The sequence below is a fragment of the Hyperoodon ampullatus genome (assembly GCF_949752795.1).
Source record: "Hyperoodon ampullatus genome assembly, chromosome: 4".
NCBI lineage: Eukaryota > Metazoa > Chordata > Mammalia > Artiodactyla > Ziphiidae > Hyperoodon > Hyperoodon ampullatus.
In genome coordinates, this window is record NC_136917.1 from 59,855,367 (window position 1) to 59,877,908 (window position 22,542).

Consider the following 22,542-nt stretch of genomic DNA (forward strand, 5'->3'; position numbering starts at 1 on the left):
TGGGGGAAATGAGACTAATGTAATTAGGAATCATATTAAAGAATAGTGAATTACAGGTACCAGGATAAGGGGACAAAATAGAGCCTGATTTATGGAGGGCTTTGAGTGACAGATTGAGAAATTTGAGGTGATAGCTATTGTAAAGCATTGAATAGGGAGACTATTCAGAGCAGGTTGGATTAAGAATAGAGAAACTGACCAGGAGGCTATCACATTTATTCAGATATAAAGGATGGGCATTGAGAAAAATTATTGTGGAAGAAAATTGGGAAGTGGACTTGTTTACTGAATATAAGAGAAGAAAGAGTCAAAACAGGACTAAGAAAATAGTGATGATAGGCATAAGGAATTTCGGGAGAGCAAATTATTGGGAGATGTTCAGAAAGAAAAGTGATTTTAGTTTTATAAGTGTTGAGTTGAAGGAGGTGGTAGGGCACCTAAAGGGAGTTGACCTTTGGGTGCATGGAGAAATGAGACCAGAATGCATATAAAAAGTAAAGGTGGAGAGATTTGGAAGCCACCTTAATAAAGATCAAAGTTGAAACCTCAAAGTAGCTGCATTTTTTTAAGGACGTATTAAGGAAGCAGAGGCCCAAACAAGAACATAGAAGATGGATGTATTAAAATTGTAAAAGGGAGAGGACGAAGGACTAAGAAAACCAGGAGTACGGTGTCCTGAAAGCAAGGAAAGATATTTTTAAAACTTGATTTGCAGTTCTGTTTCTGAGAAGTGAGAGCTGGATATGACCAGAAGGATGCCACAGGTATCTTAGTATGCATTGAGGATTTAATGGTTGATAGGTTAAAAATGTCTATATGCTGAGGAAAAGATCCCTTGTCCATCATAATTGTTGCCTTGCAGTTGAGTTTAAGGGTGGTTTGGGATAGAGGAATTCATTTCAGCTAGCAATGCTCCAGTTATTTCTCTAAATTAGAGTATGAGGAAATCTAACATCAAATAATTATTGGGTGATAATTCTATTATACTGTTTGACATAGGGCTTTTTCTTTATTCCCAATGACGGATCACTTTATTCCTAATGACGGATCCTGATGTCTCCCTTCAGCTAGTTTTTGCTCTTCCTGATGTTGAGTCGAAAAAAATTTCTGACCCCTTTCTACCAAAATTGGGAGATGGAAATGCCTTAGGGATATTGATTTGAGTGAATTTAATGCATTTTTTTTTCTGTGTATTTACAGATGGGGCATGAATGGGTTTGGTTGGATTCTGAACAAGATTATCCCAATGACTCTGAGTTGAGCAACGATTGCAGGTCACTCTTCAGCTCATGGGACTCCAGTTTGGATCTTGATATGGGCAGCTGGAGGGAAACTGAGGAGCCAGGGGCTGAGGAACTAGAGGAAAGCAGCCCAGGGAGAGAACCTCATGAGCTGCTTGTGGGGGACGGAGGCAGTGAGGAATCTCAGGAAGAGGCGGAGCAAGTCAGCCGCCAGAACCTCCTCCACTTTCTCTCTGAGGTAATGGGGAGCCATTATTTCCAAAGGTGGGAAGAATCTCAACTTCCTAAGAGAATGTTTACCCATACATACTTCTACCACTCTAATTATTGTTTACTAAAATATAAGGTCCACATAGGCAGGAACTGAGTTCATTTCTGTGTCTCCAGCACTTGGTGCTGATACAAAACATGTGCCAAATATGTACTTTTTGACTGAATGTTCTAAGATCCCAGTCATTAGGAGCCTGATCAGAGGAAGTGGGATTTCTGTATATAGGCCTATCTTTAGGAGTATCCTTGTAATTCATTCTTTTAGAGTCATGGGAGGTGACACTTGCCCACACTCCCCTTGAAGCTTATAATGTTAAGATTTCCAGGCAATATTTTGCAGTGTTCGTATTTCCCTAGTGAAGGGCTGAGGACCAGAAATAAAGAGAATTGGACAGAGAGTTTATGTGGCAACTCTACATACTCAGTAGAACCTAGGTCAAGACCAGCAAGAATCTGGTCTTGCCAATTGTTCACATATTGCCAATTCTATCTGCATTGTTTGTGGCAGACAAAGTTTTCAGCAGTTTTTTAGACAGTCGTTACCAGTTGATTCGAGTTGACACTTGAGATGAAAAATTAGAACATAAGCTCCTTGAGGCAAGAATCATGTCTATCTTGTTTACTGTTAGGTCCCTACCAATTAGCCCAGTACCTGTGTATATAAGATATTTGATAAATTTAAAATGACTGAATGAATCAATTAACCCTTACCATCTCAAACTTAGTCACACTGGTAGTGTAATGATGTGGCATTATTGATATGTAGATGATGATTTCCACTGGTGTTCTTATACATCTAACAAACTATGATTGCAGGTAGCTTATTTAATGGAGCCATTGTGCATTAGCAGCAAAGAATCAGGTGAAGGCTGCTGCCCTTCATCTGGCACCAGACAACAAGAGGCGAGGGGAGTTGAAGCTACTGAAGGAGAGGGGGAGCCCTGCAAAGAGCCTGAAGAGCTTTCAGCCAAGGTAGACCCCTTGGTAGCTGAGAAGTCATTACTGGGAGAAAATGGAAGGCCAGAGGTGGCTCCACCTCCCTCAGATATTTGGGCACTTCAGGAACAACCCACAGAGAGTGAAGAGGTAAGTGAATAACTTAAACCAGCTGTCTGATCAGTCCTCTGCACAAAGAGGCAGGCAGAATGGTTAGAGCACATAGGCTAACTCCAGAGAGTTCAGTTACCAGGGTCTAAATCCTGGTTTTAGCATCAGTTAGCTGTGTAGGCTTAGGCAGGTTAGTGAACATTTTTTTTTTTTTTTTTTTTGCGGTACGCTGGCCTCTCACTGTTGTGGCCTCTCCCGTTGTGGAGCACAGGCTCCGGACGTGCAGGCCCAGCGGCCATGGCTCGGGCCCAGCCACTCCGCGGCATGTGGGATCCTCCCGGACCGGGGCGCGAACCCATGTCCCCTGCATCGGCAGGTGGACTCTCAACCACTGTGCCACCAGGGAAGCCCTAGTGAACATTTTAGAACCTCAGTTTTCTCTGATGAAATGGAATAATAGTGCTCTACCTTATAGGTGTACTGTGAATTTTAAATGAGATAATTCACGTGCAGCACTTAGCATAGTCCCTGGCTCATAGTAAGCAATCAGTAAAATTTAGAATACCATTATCATTAATATTATCTGGCCAGCTAGACTAGTTAGCTCCAGGGCCACAAGTAATAATGACAGTTTTAAAAGAAAACAACATCTATCTAGAATAGAGTATATTGCTTTTTCATTTTTTCTTGGGATACAGAGTCAGAGTTCTCTAAGAATTCTTTGTCTTAGGTCTAGTTAAGTCACCTATCTCCAACTTATTCTATAACTTTATATAACTGGCCTATTCTTACCTTAAGGTCAGTCTTCAGTTACCCCATGCAAGAAAAATTACCTTGAAGATAGTAAATCTCTTTCTAAACTTTCCTTTGTTTCCTGGCATTCCCAGGGGGAGGTTCAGCAAGAATCCAAAGAGGAGGACCAGAGTGAAGGGTATGTGTCAGAGATGGAAGACCAGCGTTCTTCAGGTGAGTGTGATGATAGCTTCAGCATCCAGGAGACTCCTCTGGTGGATATCATTTTCAGCCATGCTACCTCCTCAAAGCTGTAAGTATAGACTTTTATCCCATGTTGTTAGGATTAATACTTTTACTTCTGTTTACGCCTATTTGAATTTGTTGCCACGGACATTGATTACTTTTGTAAATTGAAAAGTAGAGAATTAGAGCTCGAAAACACTAGAACTAGAATTAAATATAATTTTACTGTATAAATAGAGTCTGTATGCTTTCATCTTATAAAACAAGACTGTTTTACCAACATTAAGAATCTCTTTCATAAGTAATCCTTCTCTCTATTTATTCAGGAAATGTTGCTGAGTCAGATTATCACTCAAGTCCAATATTATACAAACTATACTTTTAAAAATACTAAAGCATCTCCTATTAACTTGAAATTAAAAATTATTTTTAAGTTATTATCGCCCTTGTTCCTTTTTCACACATCTTGGGAAATTGTTTATATAATTGTCTGTTTTTAACATAAATAACTATGGGGCCAGAGGGCACATTTTAGAATCTTAATTTTTTTCAGTAAAGTGAATTTCTTTTTAAATCAGAAAAACAAAGTTATTTTTGTTATGTAACAAATAGTTCATCTTCTGGGCCTAGTCTTGTGTCTAAGTATTGAGAGAAGATAGTATGAACTGTTTTTTTTTCTTTCCTCTATCCCAGATCCACCTACATTATCTGTGGGAAGGCAAACCAGTAATTCTTTTAGCCTTCTTTTGTTTAAGGTATACAACTGAACCATGCATATATATTTTTGTAAATAGCAGATTACAAATTTTTGTTACACAAATAGAATGCAGCTAAAAACCTAGCTTGTTGAAGAATTGTTTCCTTTGCTTTTCTATAACTCCAATTGTGAGTATGAGCAGATGGCATATGATGACTATCCCCAAAACGGGAAATCTCTAATAATCTGGGATGTTTTATCTCATGACATTTCAGCATCTTGTAACGCAAACACCACACTCTTATCTTAGAATTTAGGTTAAACATGAAATCTTTATTAGAAAGCAGTAGATATTAGTAATTGAGTCTGCTTGGCTAGATAGCTTAAGGGGAGATAGGCATTTGAGTTCTTGTGCTATCATTAGGGAAGCTTAAAACTACTTCGAAAGATAGACATTCCCTAGGCCCCTCTTTTCTGGCTTCTTCCTTAGTCTGTACTGACTCTCAGGAGTAAAGTAGAACCTTTGGAGTACCAGTCTAAGTCTGCATATCCTTTCCACTCCCACACTTTTACTTGTAGTTGCTTGGCATGCATTTCCAAATAGATGGAAATAAAGGTAAGCAAGGGATTGTTTCTTAAAATATTGCAAAGGTGATTATGAAGTTACAAAACCTATTGTAGTACCTTTCATGTAATGGAAACAATAAATACCTGTTTTGTGGCTATATGAACAAAATTGCATCAGTACCAAGGACCTATTGTTTATTCTGATTGACTGATGAGAGACAAAGGAAGAGGTTTGCTTTGGGCTTTAAGTCCCTTGTTCTTGTAGGGTTCTGGGCTTAAGGAAAAATTGATTTTTGTGGTATGTAATTTAGATACAGGTGAGATAGTGCATCATGAAAATGAATAGTTACGTGGAGCTATTCAAATTGGAGAATGATAAGGTATGAGTTGTGCTCAAATGGATGCACACAATGTGGTACATAAAGCAAAACGAAGGTGTGAAACCTTAGGTGTGAAGAGAGCCTATTTAGAGAGAATAATGCAGTGTATAAAGTGTGAGGTGTAACATGATGTTTAACTTTGGGGTAAATAGAAAACTTGCCAACTGGGAAAATTATAAAATGAAATAAAACATTGAGCAGTTGCACCTCTAAAGAAAAACTAAATAAATTAGGCAGTTTAGCCCAGAGAAGGAGGGACCATGAGGAGAAATGGATTTTTCTTGGTATTTTAAAGATTACTGTACAGAGGAGAGTGAAAAGGAAAAATATTTAAATTGTATAGCATTCAGATGAAGTGTAAGAGAATTCCGTGGGATATGAAACCAAGTATTTTTTCCCCTGGAAGTATGGGAGAGATACTTCTTAATGTGGCATATTTCTGCATAAAAAACAGGACCAGATTCATTTATCAAATACTTATTTGTGCACCTAGTATGTACCGGGAACTTGGGAGACATCAGTGAACAAAGACTACTTTTATAGACCAGTTCTTTAGAGTCACAGGTGCTAAAGGGCAAATCAGCAAGATTCCAAAAGGCAAAGGCAGTTGCCTATTTTTAGTACACTTTACAAGAATCTAACCACTTCATTTGATAATACTGATCAGTAAGAGAATATTTATAGAGTCTGGGGTCCTTTATGAAAGCATGTTTCATTCCTGTGGTGTTATTTCCTTCAGATGTTAACTAGGAGCACTATGTGTTGAGGAAACCTTATCAAGCATCTAGGGGGAACAGAATACCATCTGTGAAGTTACTGTTTCTTTTCTGCTCTGCTTTATCCTATAGGTCTGCTGTAGGCCATAGTGACCCTGTTCAGGATCACTTGCTATTTAAGAAGACTCTCCTGCCAGTCTGGAAGATGATAGCCAGTCACAGGTAGGACTCCAAGCCACTCTCGGTATTCACAGCCACTCTTCTCATTTAGGGTGACTTTCCAGGGTTTCTTCATCCTCTCTGGGTTTGTCCCTTAACAGGTTCAGCAGTCTGTTTCTGAAGCCTGTGTCAGAAAGGCAGGCCCCAGGATACAAGGATGTGGTGAAAAGGTCAGTGGAAAAGGGGTCAAGAAAGGTTGGTTGCTTTTATATCTATCTTTTCATACTTTATTTCACATCTGTTATATTATTTCTTTATTTCATTTACATTACTTAAGCTCAAGATATACTTTACAGCTGAACAAGTTTATAAAGTTATGGTAAGGTAAGCTCAGTCCTCATTTGAGAATATAGGGAACAAAAGGCTAAAGAGGCTTTTATCAGTATTGACTTTTAAGTAATATGATCCATTTATTATAATCTTACATTAGCCTTTGGTAGTTTTTGTCACTGTTATTTCAGAGCAAATCTTTAAAAGGAACACTATTCATTCAGGCAGTTATAGGTATGCTAAGGCAAAGATGGTAATCCAAATGGATGTTACAAACACTGGTTGATTGCAGTATTTTGGATTTTTATAACATAGTTCATCTAAAATGCTGTCATAAACCAGTGTATGTTAGTAGTGTATAAAAGATCAGAAAAGAACCTTTGGAGACAGACTCCTTAATTCTGTAGATGAGGAAACTAAGACTCAGAGGTGGTCATGACTTGTCTGTGATCAACAGTGAATAGCAGAGCTAGAACTAAACCCCCGAGTCTTACCTCCCAGTTCAGTCCTCTTTCTATGCTGCTGTGCCTTCTCTTATATACCCACTCTCTGTATCACATTATATAATATTTACCTTAATATTCACTTGATTTTCTTTTCATCTCCATGAAAGAAGAAAAAAAAACTCTGAGCTTTTGATTATACAGTAAAAACAGTTGATTAAATACCTAGTATATGACTACACATTGTAAACAATCGGTCAGTAACCACCCTGTGACAAACTGATCATTGGAGCTCTTTATAACTTTGATACCTCCAATTGTAAAGTGAAATGGCTGGGCCTGTGGGCTCTGGAGTCAGGCTGTTTCTGAATTGGAAACTAAGCTGTGTGACTTTGGGCAAGTACCTAACTTCTTTGATTTCAGTTTCCTCATTGCCAATTGTGATAATGGTACCTACCATATAGGTTTATTGAGAGGATCAAGTGAGTTCATATAGAAAGTACCTAGCATAGCACTTGGCTTATTGTAAGCAGTCGTATATTAGCTGCTGTTGCTATTTTATTATCTGATGGGGATTGTTATCTTTACTACTGTTTTCATTAAGAGCTGGTTAGTTCTTCAGGAGAGCATGTGAGGTCACCACATGTTCCACATGAAGGTTTGATTTCCTCTGGTTTCTCTTGGCCACCTGTAGACCCATGGACTTAACTAGCCTGAAAAGGAATCTGTCTAAGGGACGTATTCGCACCATGACTCAGTTCCAGAGGGACCTGATGCTGATGTTCCAGAATGCTGTGATGTACAATGACTCTGATCATCAGGTGTACCATATGGCTGTGGAGATGCAGCGAGAAGTCTTGGAACAGATTCAGGTACTGTAGGTAGAGAGCTGCAAGAAAAAGGAATGTAGTTTCTGGAATCTGATTTTAGAAAGTCTGTGAGAATAAGGGTGATGTTGAAGTGACCTTGTGTTCCCAGAGTTTATGTTCAGAGGTGATTCAAGGACCTGAAGGACTGACATTGTACCTGCTGGTTTGGAAAACTGAGCCTCTGTGGGACCAGCTTTAATAGATAGTGAAGTAAAATAGTCTAGGAAGGCAGGCAGCAGTGAAGAGCTCTTAAGAGACCTGGGGATAGATAAATAATGGGCGCATCTGCTTCCAGAGCCTCAAGTCAGAGGGCTGAACATGCAGACCAGAGGCTGGAGTCACTGTCCATTTTTTGGTTGCTGTACCTGTTGGTATTAATATATGTTCACATTTTCCCATCTATAGGAGATAAGATATGGTAGCCAGAAGAAGACATTTCAGGGTTTCTTTTCTGGGCAGCTTCTTACTTTAAAGAGGAAAAGTGTAGTCGAATCTCTGCAGAGAAAGAAATAAAACTGCTTTCAAACCTCCATAAAGTTTCATAGCTTGCTGTCTTCCTTGACCCTGTAGGTGCTGAGTATTTGGTTAGACGAAAGAAGAGACTTAAATAGTCTGGAATGAGAACTAACCAACCCCATGGATGATGGAAAACCTGTTTTGCTAACTTGGAGCTGCTACCCTGAACTTTTCTGGAATTTGGATCTTTCATTGAGACTCTGACCTAGAGAAGATCCCAGTACTTGTTTACCACTTCTCTGTTTTCTTTTCCAATAAGAATAATGCCTTAACTTACAACCAAAGAATTAAAGGTGCCCGTGGACATAATATAAAGAAAACACAGAAAACTGAGATTTGGGGTTATGCCATATATGTTGCCCATGTCTTTGTTCCATAGGCTTAATTTAGAGGTAAATAGATGAAACCTCTTTTACTGCTCTTTAAATAAATGTTATTTCACAAGTCGAAGATTGCCTTTTCATGTTTACAGAAGCTGGGAATAGAGGGGATAGCATTATCTGGTGAAATAGGGAAGGTATTTAACATGGGTTTTCTTACATACACTGTCTGGAAGGGGCTGGGGTAGGACGAGGGAAAATGTGTATGATTTGTCTCATAAAGTGGAGATAATTGAAGTGTCCTTCGAATGGCTAGGAGGATGAAGTAAGATAAATTATGAGGAAAATGTTAGAAAACGTCTATTGCTTTTAAAATGTGCAAGGGAAATAAAAATGCCTGTGGCTGGTTCCCTTTCTTGAGCTAGCCAAGGGCTGTGAAGCGCTCTGCTGGAATTGGGCCTCTGCAGCCACCGTCTCTAAGCTGAGTTTCCGGTCTCCTAGCAACAACATGTGGTGACTCTCGAGGAGCCCGGGCTGAGGTGAGTGCCCAGATGAGGGTCGGATTCAGAAGGAATCTGGGGGTGCAGACTACAGAGGGTCAGGGATTCTGCTTTCCAACCGGGCCTGACGCTAAGCTTCCCGGGGGGCGGGCCGCTGAGCAGCGCGGAGGGTTGCAGACCTAGTCTCCTCCTGGGCCCCCAGGGTCCTAGGCTTTCGCCTTGCTCCTTGGTCTCTCCACCTCCATGAAAGTGCTTAGGTAAACCCACGGCAGGACTTAGACGCAGAGTAGAAATCGTATTATTGAGACGCTGCTTGTTGAAAAAGGTATGACAGTTTCCAGCTTTATAAATTAATAAAATCAAGCACCTGATAATGCTGTTTAGTCACAATTACATTAAATTTGGGGTGGGGGGTGCCTGTCATTGCAGTTGATACCAATCAAGAATCTCTTAAATTGTACCCTGAAAAGCCAGAATGGAGCTATCAATGCCCCCACCTCAGATCTATGTAGAAAAGACTCTGGCCATTATCAAACCAGATATTGTTGACAAAGAGGAGGAGATACAAGATATTATTCTCAGATCTGGATTCACCATTGTTCAGGTAACTTCTGGGCAGGATCATCATGTTTTTTTTCTCTCTAGTGAATTAGGATTTTCCTCCTTAGCTTTTAACTAAAATAGAATTTAAAATTCACTTATCTTAAGTAGAAGATATATTTGGAAACTTCTTAGGCATAGGGTTATATCCCTAAACTTATATTAGATTACCTTATTTTTAAAAATTAATTACTGTTATTTATTTTTATTTTTGGCTGCGTTGGGTCTTCTTTGCTGCACACGGGCTTTCTCTAGTTGCAGTGAGCAGGGGCTACTCTTCGTCACAGTGCGTGGGCTTCTCAGTGCAGTGGCTCCTCTTGTTGCGGAGCACGGGCTCTGGGCGCGCAGGCTTCAGTAGGTGGCTTGTGGACTCTAGAGCACAGGCTCAGTAGTTGTGGTGCATGAGCCTAATTGCTCCGCGGCATGTGGGATCTTCCCCGACCAGGGCTCGAACCCGTGACCCCTGCATTGGCAGGCGGATTCTTAACCACTACGCCACCAGGGAAGTCCAAGATTACCTTTGATTTTACCTTTTAAAAATGTTTATGTAAATGTGTTAGCCCATTTAGATCCTTAGTATTTAGCATGAAATTTAGGTTTATTCTTGTAAGTATAAAAGTTACATGTGATAATACTACAAAAGATTTTTTACATTTCAAAAGGATATAAAATGAGAAGTAAAATTTCTTTTTCTTCCATCTCTCCTCTCCCAGCTCAAGTCCTAAACTCCAGAGAGAGGCAACCACTTAACACTTTTCCTGTTCTTCTAGGATTTTTTTAATGCATTTACAAACATTTTTCCCCCATAAAGTAGGACAGTCCCCTTCCCTTGACCCCCTTTACAGAGTCCCTCAGATATTACTATTATCATAGTCCCTTAGATCATTACATCTGAATCTATCTCATTCTTCCTAACTTCTGTGTAATACTCTTCTGTACAGATGAGCCACAGTCTATTTACTTGGCGTTCTCTTGACTGTTGAGTGTTTTTACGCGCAGGCTCAGCGGCCATGGCTCACGGGCCCAGCCGCTCCGCAGCATGTGGGATCTTCCCGGACCGGGGCACGAACACGGGTTCGTGCATCGGCAGGCGGGCTCTCAACCACTGCGCCACCAGGGAAGCACCTGTTGGGTGTTTTTTTTGGTTGTTGTTTTTTTTTTCCAGTTATTTACAAACGTTTAATGTTTTAAGCCTTATACTTGTTCTGCAGTTGGTAGTTTTGAAAATGAATATAGAGTGTTGTTAAACATTATCAAATTAAAAAAAATTAACAAATAGAATGGAATTTTTTTAAAACATCTTTATTAGAGTATAATTGCTTTACAATGGTGTGTTAGTTTCTGCTTTATAACAAAGTGAATCAGCTATACATATACATATAACCCCATATCTCCTCCCTCTTGCATCTTCCTCCCATCCTCCCTATCCCGCCCCTCTAGGTGGTCACAAAGCACCGAGCTGATCTCCCTGTGCTATGCGGCTGCTTCCCACTAGCTATCTATTTTACATTTGGTAGTGTATATATGTCCATGCCACTCTCTCACTGTGACCCAACTTACCCTTTCCCCTCCCCATGTCCTCAAGTCCATTCTCTATGTCTGCGTCTTTAGAATGGAATATTTTTAATCTTCCTTTTTTCTCTACCATCCTTATTTGAAATTTCAGTTTTTTATTCTCTAATAAATATACAGTGTCATATTGCCTATTGAATCTTTTAAAAAATAAAAAAAGGAGAAAACTCGGGCTTCCGTGGTGGCACAGTGGTTAAGAATCCACCTGCCAATGCAGGGGACATGGGTTTGAGCCCTGGTCTGGGAAGATCCCACGTGCTGCAGAGCCATTAAACCCGCGTGACACAACTACTGAGCGTGTGCTCTAAAGCCCGCGAGCCCCAACTACTGAGCCCACGCGTCACAACTGCTGAAGCCCATGTGCCTCAGCTACTGAAGTCCGTGTGCCTAGAGCCCGTGCTCTGCAACAAGAGAAGCCACCGCAATGAGAAGCCCATGCGCTGCAACGTAGCGTAGCCCCCGCTCGCCACAGCTAGAGAAAGCCCATGTGCAGCAATGAAGATCCAACACAGACAAAAATAAATAAATTTATTTTAAAAAAAAAGTCTAGGTACCATAAAGGAAAAGATTGATAAAAGTATAAATATAAAAAACTTGCACATGGCCAAATAAACATAATAAACAAAGTCAAAACAAATGACAAACTTGGGAAGAAGATTTGTAATTCATATCACAAAGGCTAATCTCCCTAGTATATAAAAAGCTGCTAGAACAGGATAAAAATTCAGTTGAAAATGGGCAGTACATGTGGATGGTCACAGAAAAAGAAAAACAAATGCTTCTGAAACATAGGAAAAGATGCTCAATCTCTAAGCAGGAAAAAGGCAAATTAAAATGACACTGAGATACCATCTGGCAAGAATATAAAAGTAAATGACATAACCCCTATGGAAGGGGATCTGGCAATTATCTATCAGTATTACAGATGCATATACCCTTAAACCCAGCAGTACTCTTCTGGGAATCTCTCCTATAACCCATGTATTAATATGAAGTGACCTATATCTAGGTTATTTTTTGCAGCATTATTTATTTACAAGCAAAAGATTGAAAACAACCCAGCATTAGAAGATTGGTTAAATTGACCCTGGTGATCCACCAAATTGAATACCATGCAACTAATTATAAACCTCTCTGTGTCCTGTTCTGGAAAAAAGCAAGATGCAGAACAATGTGTAGCTACTTTCTGTGATAGAGAAAAAGGAATATATATTCATGTTTGCCGGTATTTGCAAAATGAAACTAGGAGATAAATAACCATTAAAAAATGGTTGCAAAAAAAAAAAAAAAAAAAAATGGTTGCATATTGAGGGCAAGGAAGAACAGGCTGGGTTAGGATGGATGGGAATGAGATTTTTCATATAAACCTTTTTATATTGCTTTGAGTTTTTTAGCCCTGTAAGTATATTACTCATTAATTTGAGAAAAAAACAGTATACAAATAATATAAAGTTTCCAATTTGTCTTTTAAGTCCATATTTTAAAAAAAATTAGTGAAAAAATAATTAAGGAGTTAATGACAACTATAAGTTAAAACAGTGTTAAAAAAAAACTTAGTATAAATGCTAATATTTAACACTTTCCCTAGTCAGCAAGAAATTTCAAACCAAAGAACACCTTGGTATATTGTATGCTTCTTTTTTGTTTTAATTGTGATAAAATATACACAACATAAAATTTACAACATAAAATTTACCTTTTTAACCATTTTTAAGTGTACATTTCAGGGGCATTAAGTACCTTCACACTGTTGTGCAGCCATCACCACTATCCATCTCTAGAACTTTTTCATCATCTCAAACTGAAACTGTACCCATTAAACACTAACTCCCTGTTTAGCCCTCTCCCTACCCCTGGTAACCACTATTCTACTTTCTGTCTCTATGACTTTGCTATTCCAGGTGTCTCATGTCAGTGGAATCATTTGTCCTTTGTATAGTATGCTTTAAAAATAGGCTCTATTATAGGTGGGAGTTCATTGAACTTGAGGCTTTCTTGTCCCATCTAGGAAAAACCTCCTAAAATATGATGTATTCTTTCAGTAGGTGGCAGTCTTTCCTGTGTTACAAACTAATGACTCCTCTTTGTGAAAATATTTTTTTTTGTTGTTGTTGATTTCTATTTATTTATTTATTTTTTGGCCGCGGCTGCAGCATCTTAGTTCCCCTACCAGGGATTCAACCCATACCGTTGGCAGTGAAAGCACAGACTCCTAACCACTGGACTGCCAGGGAATTCCCTCTTTGTGAAAATATTAATCTAAATTCCAAAAAAGTTTTTCTGATCTAATTTTAAAGCAACTGATGGAATCACTGATTCAGTATCAACTTTAGTTTAAGATGAGCCCTTAATTTTTAAAATTATGCTGCATTAGCTAGCATACCTGCAGAATATAGCTTCCCTTGCTTGTTAAGGGGTATAATGGCAGATAAGGGCTTACAATGCAGCAAAAAAAGCACTCAAATCAATATGCATAAGAATCACAAATACTGGCATATCTTAATTTTAAATAATAAAATCAAGGATTATACTAAATCAGGCACTGTTATAACTTCTCAAATTTCTTCTATTTCTTGACTATATGAATTTTAATATGAGAATAGATGTCAGCACCTTTTTTTTTTTTTACAGTACTGTAACTGATCCTTGACTAGTGAGAATATTATGTTCGTCCAGTAGAGCGTGTTCATAGCATTGCTGACCTACCTAGTAAGCATCTCTACAAGATTCTTGCTCTGGGCAGTTTAGATCCCTCTCTACAAACCAAGCAATTTTATCAAGTTTCTGAAACTTGAAGACACATGATAGTTTTGGAAGGGACTTTAAGAAGTAGGTCACTTGGTAAAATTCACACTGTACTCTCAGGAAAATCTAACCCATTTTATTTTATTTATTTAGTTAAATAAATATATATATGTATTTATTTTTGGCTGCATTGGGTCTTCATTGCTGTGCTTGGGCTATTCTTTAGTTGTGGCGAGCGGGGTCTACTATTTGTTGCAGTACACGGGCTTCTCATTGCAGTGGCTTCTCTTGTTGTGGAGCATGGGCTCTAGGCTCGTGGGCTTCAGGAGTTGTGGCACACAGGCTCAGTAGTTGTGGCTCATGGACTCGAGCACAGGCTCAGTAGTTGTGGCTCGCGGGCTCTAGAGCGCAGGCTCAGTAGTTGTGGCACACGGGCTTAGTTGCTCTGTGGCACGTGGGATCTTCCCAGACCAGAGCTCGAACCCATGTCTCCTGCATCAGCAGGCAGATTCTTAACCACTGCGCCACCAGGGAAGCCCTCTAACCCATTTTAGAAAGATGGATATCTGCCTTAATCTTGGAGATTTTTAGCCTTCCCCTAGTAATTTATCTCCATGTCTCATCATCCTTACTCCAGCGAGTTTTCCTTGATGTCTACTTTGAATCCCTCTATTATATTTTGAGCCCTTTCCTTCATGATCCACCTTTAGTGGATCTGATAAACAGTAGTAATGGAGTGATTTTTTAAAAAATGTACTCAAGGGACCTCCCTGGTGGCGCGGTGGTTAAGAACCTGCCTGCCGATGCAGGGGACACGGGTTCGAGCCCTGGTCCGGGAAGATCCCACATGCCACGGAGCAACTAAGCCCGTGCTTCACAACTACTGAGCCTGCTCTCTAGAGCCCGTGAGCCACAACTGGTGAGCCCACGTGCCTAGAGCCTGTGCTCCTCTACAAGAGAAGCCGCCGCAATGAGAAGCCCGTGCGTGGCGACAAAGAATAGCCCCCTCTTGCCACAACTAGAGAAAAGCCCGTGCGCAGCAACGAAGACCCAACGCAGCCAAAAATAAATAAATAAACAAGATGTACTCAAATAGTTGCTCTTAGGGAAAATGTGAAACTTTCTAATTGGAAGAATGACTGATTCAGCTTCTTTGGTTTTTAAAATTTAATAATTCATTCATACAGTTTCTCATTTGTGAACAAAAGTAACATTTATTTGTCCCAAACATTTCATATTCTTTCAAATTAACAAACTTAATGCTAACTAATTATTCTTAAAGTCATAGTGAATCAACATATTTATGGCAGAACCAGAATAAAGAATATACAACTTTCATGTTCAAGTGAAAAACTTGTTTACTGCATCATTATCCTGCGTACTATTTCTAAATACCATAATGAGACCAGCTCCCTAAAATATGTAGGAAAATTTCACAATGAATAGGAAAATATCACAAATAGATAGGGAAAGATGAATTTGGAATATTCTAAAGTCCAATTTTGTTACTTTATGCAAAGTATGTATTAACAGAATATTGATGATTGGCATGTTTTTACTTTAAGAAGGAGATATGATGAATTTGTCATTAACATACCATATGTTGAAAGAGGCTGCCCGACAGGAATAGTTTTTCTTAAGTAGGTTAAATAATTCTTATTTACAGCCTACATTTAACTTTCTTATCTTGCCCTTTGTTCATAATACAAAAATAAATCTCAAATTTGTGGTCAGATTGGTACTAATTTCAAATTATTAATGACTTAATGAGGTATTATTGAACTGTCAATAATGCTTTTGTTGATTTTGTTTCTCTTTTAGAGAAGAAAACTGCATCTCAGCCCTGAGCACTGTAGTAACTTTTATGTGGAACAGTATGGGAAAATGTTTTTCCCCAATTTAACAGCTTACATGAGTTCTGGACCACTTGTTGCCATGATATTAGCTAGACATAAAGCCATCTCTTACTGGAAAGAACTCTTGGGACCAAGTAATAGCTTAGTAGCTAAGGAGACACACCCAGACAGGTAACTTTCCTGGGGGAGAAATGGAATCCAACTATGAAAATGAAAAAAAAAATCTGATTACATTGTAATAGGAATTTTCTTTAATTTGAAGGTTTTCCTAAATAACCTGATTTTTTTTGGTGGTGGTGGAGGGCTGGGTGGGGGAGGTCCATTTTGTGTTTTAACTACTTAAATGTGTATTTTAATATCAAATACCACAAAAGGTCTCAGAGAATTTTGATTTATGGTTGACTAGCCTTATTTTTCTCTCATCCTTGAATTAAACTGCCACTGATGTAGGATTTTTCATGGGAATATTGGTATGGTATTTTATAGAATATTGGTAACGCAGGACCAGAAACTCAGATTTTCAGCATTATCATTAATGTCTGGAAACCAGAGGGCATTGAGTTCTTGCACTTTGAAAATGCATTGCTTTTTCAGTTGTCACAAAACAACACCTCTTTTTCACCCAGGTAACTCTTATTTTTCCAGTGTATCCCTCCCGCAGATTTAAATATACTTGACCCTCATGTAGATAGATTTATGCTTACATTCAAAATAAATTAAGACCTCCATATGTGAGAAGTGGCGATGCTTCTGTAAAATTCCTAAATAGAATGCATATGTAAAAAGTAAAGAAAGTATGTCAGATTGGATGGTCATCATCTCTAACTTGCTTTTAGTCTAAGGGCAATTTATGGCACAGATGAGCTAAGGAATGCACTTCATGGAAGTAATGATTTTGCTGCAGCAGAAAGAGAAATGCGATTCATGTTTCCTGCAGGTGAGTTACAGATGAGTAATTAGTCAATTGCATCTACTTATTGTTTGCTTTCTCTTTTATTTTGGAGATGAAGCTGGGAAGGAAGATAACAGGGTTTTTCTCCAGTATATTCTGTCATATTTTCAAGTTGTAGTTACTTAACTTGAAGCCAAGAGTAGAAAACATTTTTCTCAGAACTAAATTGTGATCTCTAGGGAATCTTTTGAGAAGAGTTTACTTTTTTTTCTTTCTTTTCTCTTGGGTTTTTCTTCTTCTGTGTTGTAATTCCTTTTAGTTATCCCTAAATGCATCATCAAATTTGTTACACTTGAAAAAAGAATCTTCTTTGGAAATTATGACTGATTTGCTATTTTCTCTAACAGTTTACTGTTTGTCTAACAAACACTCATGGTTTTATGAAATTAATAGTTCTCAGGCCCCTCTTTTTGTTTCCAATCTGTTATGAAAGTTACAAACCTTTTATAAGTGGGTATAATAAGGAGCAGCACTGAGGTTTTTAGTTTATTTTCAATAATACTTTTAGAGCAGAAAGGAATTTTGGTGATTTTCATTATAAAGAAAAGTCAAAGCATTGGGCAATTTTGAATTTTTTTGGCATTTTTTTTTTCTAAGTAATTTAGACCTGTTCCTCAGTATTTTCTGCTAAAGATTTATTCAAAGAAAATTGAAAATTGTCTTGGAGGTTTAAAAGTTCAGATTTTTGAACAAAAACTGTTTTAAAGATATCTGTACACAAAAAGGATTTGCCTACTACATACTTTATTTCTGTGACAGAAATTTCTGTCATATCCATCCCATTAAGATATCTTTTTCATTGGAACTGTTTATTGTGGAATATTTACACAAAAGTAGATAGCATGGTATAATAAACCCTTAATGAACCCATCACCCAGCTTCAACAATTTTGGTCAGTCTTTTTTTTTTTTTCTAATTGAAGTATAGTTGATTTAGTTCAGTATTATTTCATCTATAACCCCTGCTCCTACTTTTCCTGCTTCCATATTATTTTGGAGCACATCTTAAACATGAGATGTCTTTTTAATGTGGTAGATCTTTAGATTTAGTCCTACTAGTGAATTAGACTTTTTCTCCTTAACTTTTAACTAAAATAGAGTTTAAAGCTCATTTATCTTAAGTAGAAGATATTTTTGGAAGCACTTCTTACTCATAGGGTTTTATCCCTAAACTGTTATCTTAGATTGCCTTTGATTTTACCCATTAATTACTCCTCTAGATACAGTTAGACATTTGAGAAGCAGCAGTTGTAGGATAAAGATAAATGATTTATTACCTACTACCTTGCAGATCTCTTGCTATGAGAATGTGAAGTTCTTGAGAGAAAGTTCTCAGAGTTTATTATATGAGCTCCCTCTTGCTTAGCAGTCAGTCAGGAACTATATGCAAAACCCTATATGATGAGGAGTCACTAAAGCAAGTTACAAAGATATTCTAAAACATATTCCTAATCCTTGAAAAAGCTAGTGCTCTTCCCTTCCCTTTTAATAGGGATGGCTGATTCAAAGCTTTGCTATATTCCATTCATTCAACAAATTTATTGAGTTAACTACTGTGTGCCAGAAATACAAAGATGAATAAGATGCCTCTGCTCTTTTCAAGAAGACTGTATTTTAAAAGTCTATAAAAATAAATATACAATGCAGTATATAAATTATGCTATGAAAAAGCTTTTAAAAGTACATTGAACGTTTATCTATGTAAGAAACGTGAAAACACTTTTTAGTTTCTCATTAATTCATCCAGCCCTATTGTCGAAAATCAGTTTGCCATATATGTAAGGATCTATTTCTAGATTCTCAATTCTGCTTCATTGATCTTTATTGTCTATCCTTAGGTCAGTACCATACAGTCTTAATTATTGTGGTTTCATAATAGGTTTTGAAATCAGGTTAGTGGAAGTCCTCCAACTTCCAAATAGTAAGTGGTCAGAGACAAATAATAAATGGTCAGCAAAAACAGAAACAAACAATCCAAAAATGAACTTAAGGAAACAGTTTTATTCACAATAGCATCAAAAATAAGATATTTAATAATAAATTTAACAAAAGAAGTGAAATTCTTGTGCACTGAAAAGCACAAAATGTTGCTGAGAGAAATTCAATAATATCTAAATAAATAGACATTCCTTGTTCCTGGAAGAGTCAATATTGTCAAGATGGCAGTTCTCTCCAAATTGATTGATAAATTTAATACAATCCCTATACAAGTCTATGAATGCTTTTATGTAGAAATTGACAAGCTGATTCTAAAATTTATATGGCATTGCAAAGGATCTAGAGAGCTAAAACAATTCTGAAAACAAAGAACAAAGTTGGAGGACTTCCACTAACCTGATTTCAAAACCTATTATGAAACCACAATAATTAAGGCGGTATGGTCCTGACATAAGGGTAGACATAAAGATCAATGAAGCAGAATTCAGAATCTAGAATTAGATTCTTACATTTATGTACAATTGATTTTTGACAAAAGTACCTAGAAAATTTGATGGGGAGAGGGTGGGCTCTTCAACGAATGGTGCAGAGACAACTGGATATCCACATGCAAAAACAAACAAAACAACTTAGACCCTTGGTTCACACCACACACAAAATTTAACTCACCATGGGTCATTGACCTAAACATAACAGCTAAAAACATCTAGAAGAAAATATAGAAAATCTTCATTACCTTGAGTTGGACAAAGAGCTCTTAAATATGACATCACAAGTATGATCTATAAAGGAAAATATTGATAAATTCGACTACATCAAAATTCAAAGCTTTTCTTCTTCAAAAGCCATCATTAAGAGTACGAAAAGGGGGGCCTCCCTGGTGGCGCAGTGGTTGAGAGTCCGCCTGCCGATGCAGGGGATACGGGTTCGTGCCCCGGTCTGGGAGGATCCCATATGCCGCGGAGCGGCTGGGCCCGTGAGCCATGGCTGCTGAGCCTGCGCATCCGGAGCCTGTGCTCCGCAACGGGAGAGGCCACAACAAGTGAGAGGCCCGCATACCACAAAAAAAAAAAAAAAAAAAAAAAAAAAAAAAAAAAAAAAAAGAGTACGAAAAGGGGACTTCCCTGGTGGCACAGTGGTTAAGAATCCACCTGCCAATGCAGGGGATATGGGTTCTATCCCTGGTCCAGGAAGATCCTGCATGCCATGGAGCAACTAACCCCATGCACCACAACTACTGAGCCTGCACTCTATAGCCCATGAGCCACAAATACTGAGCTCACGTGAAGGCCACATGCCTAGAGCCCGTGCTCTGCAACAAGAGAAGCCACTGCAATGAGAAGCACGCGCACCGCAGCGAAGAGTAGCCCCCCGCTCGCCACAACTAAAGAAAGCCCGCGCACGGCAACGAAGACCCAACGCAGCCAAAAATAAATAAATAAATTTATTTTTTTTAAAAAAGTATTGGGCTTCCCTGGTGGTGCAGTGGTTGAGAGTCCACCTGCCAATGCAGGGGATATGGGTTCGTGTCCCGGTCTGGGAAGATCCCACATGCCGCGGAGCAGCTAGGGCTGTGAGCCATGGCTGCTGAGCCTGCACGTCCGGAGCCTGTTCTCTGCAATGGGAGAGGCCACAACAGTGAGAGGCCCGTGTACCGCAAAAAAAAAAAAAAAGTATGAAAAGATAACAACAGACTGGGAGAAAATATTTGCAAATGATATATCAGGTAAAGCACTTGTATCCAGAATATATAAAGAACTTTTACAATTCAATACTAAGACAAACAACTGAATTAAAAACTGGGCAAAAGAATGGAATAGGCATTTCACAAAAGAAGATGAATGGCTAATAGCACATAAAAAAGTGCTCAACATAATCATTGGGGAAATGCAAATTGAAACAATGAGATACCACCTGCATACCCACTAGAATGGCTATAATCAATGGCAAGGGTATAGAGATACTGGCATTCTTCACACATTATTGTAAAATGGTACAGCCACTTTGGAAAACAGTTTGGTGATTTCTTAAACTGTTAAAACATCCACATAACATGTAACTCCACTAGCAGTTCCACTCCTGGCAGCATGTACCCACACAAGAGAAATGAAAACAAAACTCTACTTAAAAAACATGTGAATATTCATGGTAGTATTATTTAATACAGCCCCAAACTGGAAACAATCCAACTGTTCACCAATGGATAAACAGCATTTAGTATAGCCATACAGCCATACAGTGCAATACTACTCAGCAATTAAAAGGAACAGGCTCCTGATACATGCTACAACATGGATGAACCTCAAAACATTATGCAAAGTAGAAGAATCCAGGCACAAAAGACCATATATTATATAATCCATTTATTGGAAATGTCCAGAAAAGATGTTTTTAGAAACAGAAAGAAGCTTAGTGGTTGCCAAGGGCTGGGGGTGGGAGTGGTAGTGGTGAATTGCAAATGAATACAAGGAAACATTTTTGCGATGATGGAAGTTTTCTAAAATGACTGTGGTGAGGATCACACAATTATAAGTTTATTAAATAAGTTGTATACTTCAGTGGGAGAATTTCATGATAAGGGAATTATACCTCAATAAAACTTAAAAAAATAAAATTATAAAAAATAGATGAGGTTTCTGCTCCCATGGAGTTTATAGTTTAGTGTTTAAAAGATAGCCATTAAATAATAATTACCTATATAATTGCATAGTTATTATCTAACAGTTGCATAGTTATTGTGTGGTAAGTATTATATGGCAATTAGAGGGTATCACGAGAGACTGGTAACAAGACAGGCCCGACTGAGGAGTGACATTTTAGTTGAGATCCAAGGGATAAATAGTGGTTAACCAGAGAAAGGGAAGAACATTCTAGCAGAAGACCAGCAAGTGCTCAAGTGATGAGCAGGAAAGAATATGGCACATGGCACATATATAAACTGAAAGATCTGGAGGAAGAGACACTAAGATGAGGTTGAAGAGGTCAACAGAGGTCACATAGTGTAGTCTGTGGGCCAATGTAAGGAACTCTGTCTTGAATATAAGTGCAGTAAGGAATCAATGAAGCAAGAAGCAGGAACAACTACAATCCTGCAGCTTGTGGAACAAAAACCACATTCACAGAAACACAAGATGAAAAGGCAGAGAGCTATGTACCAGATGAAGAAACAACATCCCAGAAAAGCAACTAAATGAAGTGGAGATAGGCAACCTTCCAGAAAAGGAATTCAGAATAATAACAGTGAAGATGATCCAGGACCTCAGAAAAAGAATGGAGGCAAAGATCGAGAAGACGCAAGAAATGTTTAACAAAGACCTAGAAGAATTAAAGTACAAACAAACAGATGAACAATACAATAACTGACATGAAAACTACACTAGAAAGAATCAATAGCAGAATAACTGAGGCAGAAGAACGGATAAGTGACCTGGAAGACAGAATGGTGGAATTCACTGCTGGGCAACAGAAGAAAGAAGAAAGAATGAAAAGAAATGAAGACAGCCTAAGAGACTTCTGGGACAACATTAAACACAGCAACATTCGCATTATAGGGGTCCCAGAAGGAGAAGAGAGAGAGAAAGGACCCGAGAAAATATTTGAAGAGATTATACTCGAAAACTTCCCTAACACGGGAGAGGAAATAGCCACCCAAATCCAGGAAGCGCAGAGAGTCCCATACAGGATAAACCCAAGGAGAAACACGCCGAGACACATAGTAATCAAATTGGCAAAAATTAAAGACAAAGAAAAATTATTGGAAGCAGCAAGGGAAAAATGACAAATATACAAGGGAACTCCCATAAGGTTAAGCTGATTTCTCAGCAGAAACCCAGAAGTCAGAAGGGAG

At 38.4% G+C, this 22,542-nt stretch overlaps 2 protein-coding genes across 2 annotated transcripts in view; both read left to right on the forward strand.

Moving 5' to 3' along the window:
- Positions 1 to 743: 743 nt before the first annotated feature.
- On the forward strand, positions 744 to 8,582 carry LOC307051227 (bromodomain-containing protein 8-like; the record flags this gene model as incomplete). Its single annotated transcript, XM_079701557.1, has 8 exons — positions 744 to 764; positions 1,201 to 1,479; positions 2,328 to 2,597; positions 3,446 to 3,603; positions 6,029 to 6,118; positions 6,217 to 6,285; positions 7,523 to 7,700; positions 8,268 to 8,582. The coding sequence occupies 8 exons, from the start codon at positions 744 to 746 to the stop codon at positions 8,316 to 8,318; spliced, it is 1,116 nt and encodes a 371-aa protein (XP_079557683.1). The 3' UTR covers positions 8,319 to 8,582.
- Positions 8,583 to 9,508: 926 nt separating this feature from the next.
- NME5 (NME/NM23 family member 5) overlaps positions 9,509 to 22,542 on the forward strand; it is a gene marked incomplete at both ends in the record, with an annotated part of 35,076 nt that continues 22,042 nt past the window's right edge. Inside the window, 3 exons of the mRNA XM_079704096.1 lie at positions 9,509 to 9,637; positions 15,772 to 15,977; positions 16,643 to 16,743. Coding sequence (XP_079560222.1) covers positions 9,509 to 9,637; positions 15,772 to 15,977; positions 16,643 to 16,743 — 436 coding nt within the window. The remainder of the gene's footprint in view (positions 9,638 to 15,771; positions 15,978 to 16,642; positions 16,744 to 22,542) is intronic.